General features: G+C 38.8%; 1 protein-coding gene across 1 annotated transcript; it reads right to left on the bottom strand.

Annotated features, from left to right (window-relative positions):
- Positions 1-215: 215 nt before the first annotated feature.
- Positions 216-9,523, bottom strand: taldo1 (transaldolase 1). Its single transcript, XM_031744501.2, has 8 exons — positions 9,326-9,523; positions 5,195-5,318; positions 4,428-4,535; positions 3,713-3,844; positions 2,957-3,132; positions 1,696-1,893; positions 843-988; positions 216-734 (listed from the first exon to the last, which is right to left on the bottom strand). Exons 1-8 carry the CDS (start codon positions 9,423-9,425, stop codon positions 702-704), a joined length of 1,017 nt encoding a protein of 338 aa, XP_031600361.1. The 5' UTR covers positions 9,426-9,523; the 3' UTR covers positions 216-701.
- Between the last annotated feature and the right edge of the window lie 3,663 nt (positions 9,524-13,186).

The raw sequence follows: 13,186 nt of genomic DNA, 5'->3' as shown, positions 1-13,186 counted from the left end.
GAATGAAGTTAAACTGGTTCAACCAGAGCTTCTAAAACAAACATGAAAATTACTGCATGCCAAGAGAAGCGTAACTGAAGTGACTAAGCTCTGATTATTGCACACTGCATGAGGTATGTCTTGTCCCTGTGCATGTGACACCTGTGGCATTCTTTTATGTGTTAAAGACAGCAAGAGAAAAACCAAAAAGAAACAAAAACACAAAACACCACAACTCTGAAGACTGAGATGCTTTTTTATTGAAAGATCAAACAATTGGAGGAATGATTGGTAGAAATGTAATTGTTACATGGTCAAGGGCAAAAAAAATAATGTTTGTACCAAAATTGTGGTCCTGTCTTGCCAAAAAAACAAACAAACAAAAAAAAAGCATCCATGGTCCCTTCTAGTAGTCATATGACATCATTCACAGAGACTTGGTTAAGCCTCATAACATCTTTTCAATGAAGCCGTTTATTTTTTCCTTTCAGGTAAAAATTTCTGTTAATAGCCAGACAATTTTATAAACAACCTTGTTGGTCAGTACCAGCCCAAGGATAGGTTTTCATTTGGGAGAAGGATCCCTGGAGTTTGATCAGATGAGGAGGGGAAGGCCCACCGGTGCTTTGGACCTTTTAAGAAGGAGGTAACCTTCTTAACTGCCTTGGTCCCCAAATCCTCATACCTCCTGTCACAGGGCCAGACACACCCACATGTGTCAATTACTGCCCGTTCTTCACACTCAGCATTTTCTCCTTCAGAGGCAAAAAAAAAATTAGTATTAAGAAACAGGATAACTTGATAGCTTAGGCAGACAGCATAATGCATGTGTAATATTTATTTGTTTAATCAATCAATCTTACTTTGATCATGGTCTCCAGCTTCACGGCGTCAGCAGCAAACTTGCGGATGCCGTCAGACAGTTTCTCCACAGCCATGCGATCCTCGTTGTGCTCCCAGCGGAAAGTCTTCTCATCCAGGTGGACCTTCTCCAGATCACAGGCCTTGGCTGCAAAAATCAAAAACATCAAGTTCAATGTGGCAGCAGAGAAAGGCTGCATACAGATTTCAATCAAGAGCTGTCCTGATGCATCTAGAATACTCTTCTCTGCATTAGGGAAAGTGTCCCTAGGTTTTGGGGAAACATACACCAGAAGATAATTAAACAAGTCCCACTTGTATAGAGCAATAGAAAATATTTTTTAAAAAAAGCTTGTGCTTCGGATCTTTTAATCTGTTTTAAAAGGTGATACTCTCCAGACAAGATGGGATGTGTTGGCAGACTTGTGACTGGTCCAAAAACCCCCAAAGTGCATTTTTAGGTCTGTTTAGTTTTTAGATAAGGCGACTGTGGTACTAGAGTTTAGTGCAATGTCACTAATTCAGTGTGGCTCACAGAGCAAACGCCCTTTCTGTTGACAAGGAAACGTCTCGTAACAACAAAAAGGTGTGATGATGCATGTAAATTAAAACAGGTGCCAGAACCGCATTGTTCTCATCAGTAGTACAGAATGTGCTGTAGCCAGAAATTATTTTAAAACTGAATGAAAAGCTGTTTCTGGTATAATCCAGTTAAAAGCCTCAAACCACAATCATCTAGGGTAGATCAAAGATTCAATCAAGTTCTCATTTTTTAATCCACCAAAACATAATTAACACAAAACTGGTAAAACTAATTCAGAGAGCAATATTCTGCATCAAGTCAGAGAGCAGTACCTTTCTCCACACTGAGCATCTCCGTGACAGCACTGTGATCCTGGCTGAGCTCTGCCAGCAGACCGGGGGAGATGGTGAGCAGGTCACAGCCTGCGAGGGCTTTCACCTCCCCTGTGTTTCTAAAGGAAGCCCCCATCACAACAGTGCTATAGCCAAACTTCTTGTAGTAGTTGTAAATCTTGGTCACACTCAGCACACCTGGGAAAGAATAAATACACAACCAAAGAAGAAGAGGTCACCAAATGATCAAGATACAACTGTTGTAGCATTTTGTAGCTGAACAGCAAAGTTTGATTTTTAAGGTAATGGTGTCAATCAATCCAGATTTCAGTTACATGGCTGACTCATTATATTACCACGCTATACACCTGCAGCATCAGAAACTCTAATTACATAAATGAATTATCCCAGAGGTGATTGGTCCAAACACCAAATCATGTTCTTTACTTTACCTCAGACAGGTGAGCTGTCACAGTGTCACTGTAGAAGTTACAATTTAATCGTTGTCTCATCCACTTACTAAAGCCTGTATAAATGCTTTCCCCTAACTGCATATCATCTGGCACCTCCACAAAGCTAAAGCAACACTGAGCACATGCATTATAAGTGAGCTACTGGGTCTCTGACCGTTTTCTTCAGTAATTTGTTATCCACTTGCAGAAGCTTCAAAGAAGTTTCATTTATTTTAATTACAGCTCTTTTTGACACATTGTCTCTATTAGCTCTGTTATCAAACTGTGAGAATACAATTATGCAGAAAAAAAAGAGGATATGATGCACACCCACCTACAAATCAAACCATTTTCAGCTCATCTGACAAGCAGAGTTGTGATTATACATTTCTTTTCACTGAATGGCTTCCTGATGCTATTTCTGCATTAACTGGTTTACCTCCAGCACCTGGCAGACACTGCTATTTGTCTGTTTCATTAGTTCAGTTTATTTTAATATGAATATTTAATAGAAAGTTTAGCAAAATTAAAAGATTTATTTTTATTGTCCCCTCCAGGGACGGAGTCACTGCACATGACAATCAAGACTGGAACATGGTTAATTTCTGCCTCAATAAAGGCAATATGTTCAAAGGCTTGATGCACAGCCTAATTTCTGTTGTGCGTCACTTCCTGTTTTGTTTCTAACACAAGCAACCACAGAATGATACAGTCAATGAATAAAGTAAAACAGGATTTACTGCAAGTCCGTTTCACCCTTTTGTATCAAACCTCAACTTTGTATCACCTCATAACTTGAGTGTTTTTACCTGGATCTTCATGGGGCTCGTAGCTTTTGCGACCTGTATTCTCCTTATACCAGTCAAGGATGCGTCCAACGAAGGGCGATATAAGTGTTACCTTTGCTTCGGCACAGGCTACGGCCTGAGCAAAAGAGAACAGCAGCGTCATGTTGCAGTGAACACCGTGCTTCTCCTCAAGCTCCCTGAACAAACAAAAATGTTATTTTTTAGAACACATTCATAACAGTAACGAGTTACACAAAATGTTATACCAGGTCCCATTTCAAGCATCTTCTCAAGGAGCCAAGATCAAGATCATCATGAAAACACTAACATGTTGTTCTTTAGCCCACTGACTTCTGAGGGGTTTCTTTCTTTCACTTTTTAGCCTATGGGTACTGTTGCACTAGATATGAGCAGCCATTTTGCCAGAGGAAAAGCTACATCATGTTCCTGTTTACACTGGTTTACAACAAAATTTGCTGATTTAACAGCAAACAGTGGTTTGTTTGCTGGGTTTCACACTTGTTGAGTAGCTGTTATTGCACTCATGCTACATGTGCTCCTGTTTGTGGGGAGAAGTAAACACAGACGTGACTGACCAGTGAAATACACCGGCTGTGATTTTATGCAAATGTGTTCTGATGTTCAATGTTTACATGTTTGCTATAATTCATTTAACAAATATTGGAAAGCAGTGCTTAATCTGAGCTCAATTAAAGGGCTCATATGTTGGGGTTTCTTTATCAGTAACAGGACTGAAATAGCACATTTCATACTCACTTCCCAGCTTGAATTCCTTCCCATGTTGATGACAGCTTGATGAGTACGCGTTCCTTGCTAATGCCTGCCTCTTCATAAAGTGCAATGAGCTTCAGGGCTTTTGCAACCATTTCATCTTTGTCAAAAGACAATCTGTGACATAAATGAGAACCAACACAGCTGTTTGGCATTTTAAAAATCTAAGAGCAAGTACTCTTTGCATTATTTGTTTTGCGTCTGTGGTCATTTAATCTGTTTCCTGTGACAAGTTGTTAAATGGTAAACAGCTTTTAAGAGATTGCTATAAATGCCATCCTCTTTATCTCAATCAGTTCACTATTCAGGTACTTTTTTCCCCATTGGTTTTAGACAGAACACATAAATTATCAATTTGTATTTCTCAGAGAAAGTTGATTAGCTTCTACCAGTTGTTTATTATCAATAACACAACTTAGAGCTGGTTAAAAAGAAAAAAGAAAGTGGTTAAAATCTCCAATTTCAGGCTCTTAAACATTCCCTAATGCTCTGAATGACACTAACATATTAGGAAACACTTACGTGTTGCCCTCTAATAAAAGGTTTTTCGGGCAAGAATGGCATCTTATCTGAAACTCCTTGAATTTGCCTCATTGCTTAAAGCTTCTCTTTGTCTACTGTGTAGATTTGAAAAGCTCAAGCCAGTAAACATTTCACATCTTGTGTCATTAATAGCACTTTGTTATAGGTTTGCATATACCTGGCATCCACTTCAGTTGAGACTCTGCCTGGGACCTTCTTGAGGATCTCAAGCCCAAAACTCACAAACAGCTTGTCCATGGTGTTTGCTACCTGCTCGTCTTCGGTTCTTAATGGAGACAGAGACAAAAAGGCTGATCATCTCCAAGTTTCAGTTACAATGACAACAAGTCAGAAAACCAATCAACATTTCTTCAAAATGTTTAATTTTAGAACACATTACACAATGGCTGAGAAGTCCACATTAGTAAAATCATAGACTACTGTTCTAGCTATGTGTTTACTGTGTTTTTAACATGTTCTGTTCACACAGTGTTTTAGTTTACCATGTAGCTTTGGGAAATCAAGACAAACGTGCTTTCCATCATTCGTCATATTTTCCCAGAGTCATGAAAGGTGTTTTTAAATACTAAAACCTCATCGGCATGAGAACAATGACATGTTGTTTTTTAGTCCACAGGAAATTAAACTACTGAGCCTCACAAAATATGATTAATTTAGTTTTATAAAGTCTAATTAAACTCCACACCACATGAAATCATATTTAAAAAAAACATCCATCAGATATCAGGTTTAAGCAGAAAAGATGCACATTTTATTGGATTCACTGCTGTAAGTTAAAGAATGTCCCGAGAGCTTCCACAGAGGAGCTGTGTAATGTGCAGACATCTAAGAGGCACAAAATATCCCCCAGTGTAGTCCAACATCTATTTAACTAAAGGACGGTTTAGCCACAGTGTGTTTGACCCATTTGTGCACTATACTTACCCGCCCTTGGCGATGCCATATTTGATGGCCTGATCCACCAGCTGCTGGTAGGCTGGCATCTTAGCAGCAGCCAGGATAAGAGATGGGTTGGTGGTTGCATCTTGAGGCTTGTATTCGTCAATGGCTGCCGTATGGGAACACAGATCAAAACAGTTCAGTCACATAAACACCCCATTAGCCAGGCTAGATTAAAGCAGGAGTACAGAGAGGTACCAACCGTGCGTTTAAATATATTAAATATGTTTAATTTGCAATAATAAATTACAGATGAAACAAAAAAACAAACTAAACACAGCATTAACCACAGGAGGGATGCTGTTTCAGACGCAGCCCCTTCTGAAACATGCTATGCTATTTGGTAGCCCTTTAAAAACTGCTGTGAAGTGACTAAAAGCAATGCCTTTGTGGTACAGTGGTTAACACATTCATCTAACACATGAAACAGCCCTGGTTTGAGGTCAGGAGGTGACCCAAAAATACAGCCTGAGGATGGAGGGCACAACCTACTATACTGATGTTGGTCCTGAACCTGGATAAATCAAAGTTGTGTCAGGAAGAGCATGTGGTGGTTTAAAATTTTTTTATTTATTTTTTTTTTAAAATCCTTTCCAAATCAACATGTGGATCCATCTACTGTGGTGAGCTCTGGGGAAATAATGATGCAACTGAAAGTACCCACCAACTTACCTGCAAACTGTACCACTGATGGCCAATAAACAGATCACATAGCAAACTTTATTACCATTAGATAAATACTACATGAAGCAAAAACATTATTTTAAATATTCCACCACCTTAGCTTACAAAGTATAATTAAAACTAAAGGCCTATGGAAACATACCAGGAAATGTTCTAGGACATCTGTTGATCATATGGGGCAAAACAGAAGGACAAGAAACTCTTGGCTGCTGTGCTTAATAATTAATTTATCACCTTATATAAACACCAGCCTTTCCACACATCAGATCTATATTAAAAACAATAGTTTTCTGTTGCCATACCCAAACCTGCCATACAAATTTATATTTTAACTCCCAAGCTAGGGTGTCAGTTGTAACAGCTGGGACGTGCCAACAAAGACAGTGTATTGCAACAAGGACAAGCGTATTCTTGTGTGTCAATAGCACAGTTAAGACTGGTTATCCCACTAAACAACTACAGTTTAGATCTTCCTTATTTTCAACTAAAATTTATATCACTGTTAAAGAGGATTGAAAGAACTGACAGAACAAGAAAATAACTCACTCATCCTGACTCAACATACTGCTGCCTACAGATAGAAAATGGTGCCATCTACTGTGCAAACATGTACAGTCGCCAAAAAGGAAAAAAAAGAGACCAACTGATTTTTGTAATTCTTATATTCTACACTGATTAAGACTTTAATTGCACCAGGCCAAGCGTAGGGCAGAGCACACCCTGGACAGGTCGCCAATATGCCACAGGGCTGTTGTGCAACCTAATCTAATAATTAATATTCAACTCATGAAATGTTTAGTGGCAGAAAAACATCAAATTACTACAATCCCAAAAATGTTACAATAAATTAAAAGAACCTAATGTCTTTGATGCATAGCAAGTCTCAAGGTATATAACAAATGTATGCCTGAGTCTAGAGGCCTTAAAGAAAACAACCTGTTGCAGTTCACAGGACAGAAGTGGAAATTTTATTTGAAATGCATGAGTGGTGCGGCCTTTTCACACACCACAGGGTTTTATGTCAGCACTGAATAGTAGCAGCATGGTTCAGTCAGAGCTGCCAGCTCTTCATCCACCGAACAAAGGCTGTGTCTGTCCTGTTGCACGTTATCTCTCAACCCCCTCCTTCTACAGGTCAGCGGGTCTGAACTGGACACTCATGATCATCTGCTCAAGTACTGCTGATTATGACAACATGTCCAATACTTAAGGTTTGACATTAAAAAAAAAGAATCCAAAAAACTTCCACTGCCAGAGGTGTTTAAGCAGGTAAAATACAGTAAAGTTTCAGGTTTTGACATAAATTTGATCATAAACAAGACTGTATATATATGCCAGTGTAATTACATTTACACACACTCTACTTCAGAGCTCCTACAAATAAACTGACGATGGCACGTGCAGAGATTGGCAGTGTTGGCACTTGCATAATTTGGTAGGTGAGGGACATTTAAAGCACATGAGATCACATCTAATTACTCACAGCACAAGAAAATGAAAACATGTTTTAAATCAGTGAATGAGTTTAATTTGACTGGTCAGTTAAAATGTTAAAGACAAGTTTGTATACTAAACATATATCCATAATCTACCTGCAAATACATAAACATTACTGCCTTGATCTGAATGTCAACTCAAAGTCTGTACTGATCCTAGTAGACAAATCACATATTTCTTATGTAAACTTTTGAGTCTTTGTTCAATAAGAAACCCTAACAAAATGCACATTTTCCTTTAAAACGTCAATATTCATGCCGGCTAATTAGTTAACAAGTAGCCAAATTTCACAAGAGCAACCTCCACTAACTTTTAGTCCACTGCTGAGAACTTTTTATCCCCTCACTTCATTAAATTAAGCAAGACTGTGTTGGTTAACTGTGTTTCACCATGTCTTCATGTGAAAACAAACCTGTTTCTGCTTGACCTGGTCTTGCAACACGCATGTCTGAACTTGCAACAGGTGAAAGACGAGAAATCACATTTAAAACCTAGATTACATAAACCAGAACCAGGTCTGCATTTCATAAAAGACAGACGAGCAGTTGGGCAAATCTTGACTGACCACTTCTCTTATCACAGCCCTCTGCAAAACATCTTTGTTTTTTTTGTTTTTTTTATTGATGGTGGTGGTGACAGAGGTATTCACAGCAGTTAAGATTAACATGTGTATATCAGCATTGTGTGACAGAGACAGCTGATTACAAAAAGTGTTTGCTCTTTCTGGAAAACTCTTCTACTTGTTTTTACTCCTGCTGTAGTACAAGCTGTTGGGTTACATTATTCTTCCTGTAAAGCAGGGATGTCAAACTCATTTCACATCATGGGCCACATACAGCCCACTTTGATCTTAAAGTGGGTCAGACCAATTCGATTCAATTTCACTTACTTATATAGCATCAAATCACAACTGTCGCCTCAATAAACCAGTGAAACGTGACACGCCCGCTGTAAAGCATCTGCAAACTCTACTAGGAAAAATACATACTTCTCCAAAGTACAATTAAATCTAAAAGTACACAACTATGAATACCTCGTGATTATTAGATTAATATATACTTAAAAGCCAAAGCCTGCTTACTGTTCTCTCCACTGACCAATTCTTGTTAAAACTCTAATTTTAACTTAAATGGACTGGACTATATTGCACAGCATTTTTATTATGCCCATTCTTAGTATGGAGGCATTACAAACACATTTGTTTAAATTACAGGAACTAAACTAAGATTATAGTTCAGCAAAAGGCTAAAGAAATAAAAGGTACACAGATCTGGGGATATCAGCTTTCCAGAGTCATGCCTGGCAACATGAGTCCAGTTCTGTCGTGTCATCCTGACTGTGCAGGCTGTGCACGACGAACCATCTGGTTTTTCATCACAGTGTAAATCTAATGTTTTTTCCAGCCCTGTTCCTCATTCTGACCTATTGAGAAACATGAGCTTTACCTCCTCTGTTACAAGAACTGGACAAACGAGGAAGGATAATCTTATTTTACAACCACTTACACAGGCAGTGTGCACACAGTAGTCTGCAACTTTGGTTTGCCTAATCGACCTTGTTTTCACATCGTATACATGTTCTTTTATATAAAGATTATAATGTCATTTTTAATAGATTAAAGAGAGGTATGTTGTTATTCAGTTTGCATTGATTGCTAGTGCAGCTAATAGTACGTAGATACATGTTAAGTAACGTTAATAACCAGTAATGGGATCATCTACTTCAGTAGTTAACAAGCAAACTAATTTCCAACTGATATAAAACAGTTACATAGCTAACGTTAGCCGGCCTAACTAAATACAGTCAGTTCGATGCTCACACCCACTTCATGACATCGACACCACCGCGGTCATTCACATCAAAGCTGGATCTTTCCTCGTCACTTAGTTAGCATGCTAACCAGCTAACGTTAGCATGGGATCAAGCGGGTTTTACCGTTGAAGTCTCCGGTGTCTGCCACCACCACAGTGTGCTTCTTCAGCTGGTTCAGCGCCGACTCCATCTTTCGCCGTTTGTCTGGTGACCCACTAGACATAATGAGCCGAGACTGGGACCCTTTTATACACACAAAACACGTGAGACCGGGAGGAATGTCACAGCGTCCAGCGTAAGAGGACGGGAGCGCGCGGCGTAAAAGAGGAAGGCGTCATCCGGGGCGCGCAGAGACCTGTTGGAGGAAGTGCGCAGAAAAAAAGTTAACTTATAACGTCTGTCTACAGTTTATTTAAGAAAATGGAAACCAGTCGGGCAATTTATTATATTATTCTTCACTTACTATACTATACCAGTGCTTTATTTATAAAACAACAACAAGGCTGACCAAAGTGGAAAGTGCTGTGCAACAACACCAAATCTAAAAAATACTTTTCGTTCAGTGGTGGAGAGCTCAGACACTGTTTCTTTCATCTTTCGCAATCTGTTGCATTGGCTCAACCTGTCATAAAAAAAAAAAAAAGTCAACTACTCCCAAATATAGGAGCCAGTTTTCAGACCTGTGTGTACTTTTGATAACCATTTATTCTCCTTACACTTAATTAATTACACTGTAATGCACACCATCATCTTGTGATGTTGTATTATTGTGTTGCAATATTAGTACTTTTGTTTATTTAAAACATATGAATACCTTCTCCATCATTATTGAAGAAATTCTATCTCTTGTGTTGTGTTTCTTTTGGGGTTTTTTTTGGGGGGGGGGGGGGCTATATATATATATTTTTTTTTTGCTATAATATTGTCACGGTCCTGGGTCTTTTGGTGTATGGTTCTGTATTTCTCTAGTTCTACTTTGTTTTGTGATTTCTAGTTCTTGGGTTTTGTTCCTGTGCCCCTCATGTAGGTTTAGTTCTGTCTTCATGTTTATTTTCTTGTCTCCCCACTCATTTGTGTCTTATGTCGTAGTTTGTTACTCCTGTTGCTGTGCTCCGTGTTCCCTCTGTTCAGTGTCTCGTCAGTGCCTGTCGTGTATTTCCTGTTTTATTTTGATAGTCCCTGTCCTGTGTGCAGTGTGTCTAGATTTGCTTCCTCTTGTCTCGTTAGGTCTGATTTGTCCCAGCTCTGTTGCCACCTGTTCCCCATCCTCTCGTTGTCCTGCTTGTGTATTTAAGACCTGTGTTTCTCTCTGTTATTTATCGTGTCGTACCCTCTCCGTGCTGTGTTTTCTCCCTTCGTGTTCCTGGCTTGTTTTCCTAGCTTGTTTCTTAGTTTTTGGCTTCTAGTTTTCATGTTCGAGGTTTTGGTTTGCTTTTTGTCAAGTTTATTTTTTATGAAAAATCTTTCCAGCAATAAAATCCGTCGCTTTAAGTTTCATTCCGCGTACGAATGTCTACAGTATCATACCTGTCAAATGACTGGTGGAAGTATTGTTGAGACTTGCTGTTCACTTTGTATACATCATTTGCATGCATCCATCCATCCATCCATCCATCCAGAGTTTTTTTAGGACAATACTTTATATTAATCCTGTGTATTTATCATATAAGATGATGCACTAGTTATGGTGGACTTATAAGTAGCTAGCATAACCGTTTCCATGGGTTTTACATATTCTAAATTGTTATTCATTTATTTGCTGCCTTATAGTACAAATTGCTTTGAAATGCTTTGGTGCAATAAAGCGTATTGAAAAAATCACTTACAGACTTGAACTTTTTACCCACTGTGCAGTAACATTTAAACTACTGTGTGAATGATAGAATATTGGATGAAAAGTCTAACCTTTTGAATATTTAATTACACTTTGGGAAGAGAGTCTGCTCTGCACTTTAACAATATGCCATGGTCTTATGTGATTTTGATTGCTTGATTACTTCTGTAACTCCCTGGGCCACCTGTTGCTGAAAATCTTTGAGCCCTCCAGTAACAGCCACCTGTATCTCAGTCTGATTTACAGTAATATGGGAACAATTTCATTTTAGAAACCATTACATTTGGTGTGATTACCCTTCTTGCCTTTCAGCAAATCTGTCTGTATTCAAAAGTAGCACGTCAATCCACAGGTTTTAGCAGCACAATAATATTGTCGCTTATATTTAATAGCCTGTAGGGCTGCTTGACTGGAAGATTTATATTCTGGGGTACCTCACAGTTGACATGTGATATCAAACCACAAACCACAAATAAAATACATTGAGCATATTTATTGAACAATGGCTACCCCAAGGGCAAATAAAGCTTACATTTTTGCATTTAGGATGTAACTTTTGTGTTTTACCTCTGGTAAAGTCCTTGCTGGACATACATTCATGCTGAAAATAAAAAAGAAAAAATGTATTCACTGGACTCTATGTAGAATTTTAAAGGCCTCAGTTAGCAAGTTAAACATTAACTTTCATGACAATATGATCGGAGAAAGGCCAAACATGTATGGTTTGTTTGGAAAGGCTACGAGGACAAAGCTTATTCTCTCTAAGAAGAACATGGCAGCACAGCTTCTGTTTGCAAAGATGCATCTGAGCCAAACCCCAACTCTTCTGGAAAAATGTGCTTTGGACAGATGAGATGAAAGTGGAGATGTTTGGCCATAATGCACAGTGGCACATCTGGCGCAAAACAAACACAGCATGTCTGCAAAAACACAAAATACCACAAAATAGCACAATGGTGGATTGGTGATGGTGTGGGCTTCTCAGAGGATGTGAGCACTTTGCAATTATTGAGTCAACCCTGAATTTATCTGTATACCAAAGTATTTCTAGAGTCGAATATGACAATGATCCCAAGCAGCAAATCAACAGCAGAATGTCTAAAAAAGAAAAATTTTGCAATGGCCCAGTCAAAGTCTAGAACTTTCTACATTGCAAAGAAGAGTGGGCCAAATTTTCTTCACAGCAATGAGAGAGACTGATGAAGTCATAGAAAAAATGGTTACTTCAAGCTATTGCCACTAAAGGTGGTTTTACAAGCTACTGAATCATAGTGTGTACTTAGTTTCAAAGGGCTGCATAGAGTTCTGTGAAAGCTTTCTTTTTCCAATGGCTGCAGGGCTGAAGGAATAAAGGATCAATCTTTATAGAGCTTACATGCAAATTTTTCATCTACACTGTGTGCGAGATCTACTGAGAACACGTGTCCAATTTCTTAAAGTGTAGCAAAAACTACTCGTGATACTCATCAAAAATGGATCCCATCAGCATTTGAGGGCTGTCACTTAGATACTTGACTTTGAAATATACAACACTTTTTCCACAAGAGCAGACAGCATGTTTGCTACTTTTGTTTGAGCATTTTTTAAGCTTTCAGCACACTTAATCACAATCTCTCAACCATGTCATTCAGCGTGTGCTGCCATCATTCAATTTGTCAGCACTTTAGAAAAGAAAAAGTACATCAAATATTTGAACCCCACAGGTGGAGTAGCCTTCAGAGGGTCTGCCTTTAGTGCTGAGCACTTGGAGCCTGTGGTGCAGATGGTCCGCACAGGCTGACTCCTACCGATGTTGGAGATCTTCTGACTTTTGCCATCAGGAGGTCAAAGTTCACATGGGAATAGAGCAAAATTTATTCAAGGTTTCCTGGTGATGTGTCCTTATGACCTCTCTTCTAGCATCAGCGACACTTGTAGTGTAAAAACAGCTTCATTACTCACTGTTCTTTATTTTATGAGAGCTTCGGCCTCTTTACACCCCAGCTCTTCTCCACCTTGGAAGTCAGTGATGTTGAGCCAGAAACCTCCCTTCTGTGTCCTTATTACTGGCGTCACTAGCGAAATGTCTGCATAACTGCTAGATGTTTTGAAATGTCACATCTGACATTTTCATTTAAGTATGAATGAATTTTAATGGGAAATTACTGCCA

This window comes from Oreochromis aureus, linkage group 1, assembly GCF_013358895.1.
Source record: "Oreochromis aureus strain Israel breed Guangdong linkage group 1, ZZ_aureus, whole genome shotgun sequence".
Lineage (NCBI taxonomy): Eukaryota > Metazoa > Chordata > Actinopteri > Cichliformes > Cichlidae > Oreochromis > Oreochromis aureus.
This window is presented reverse-complemented; position numbering and strand designations above follow the sequence as displayed.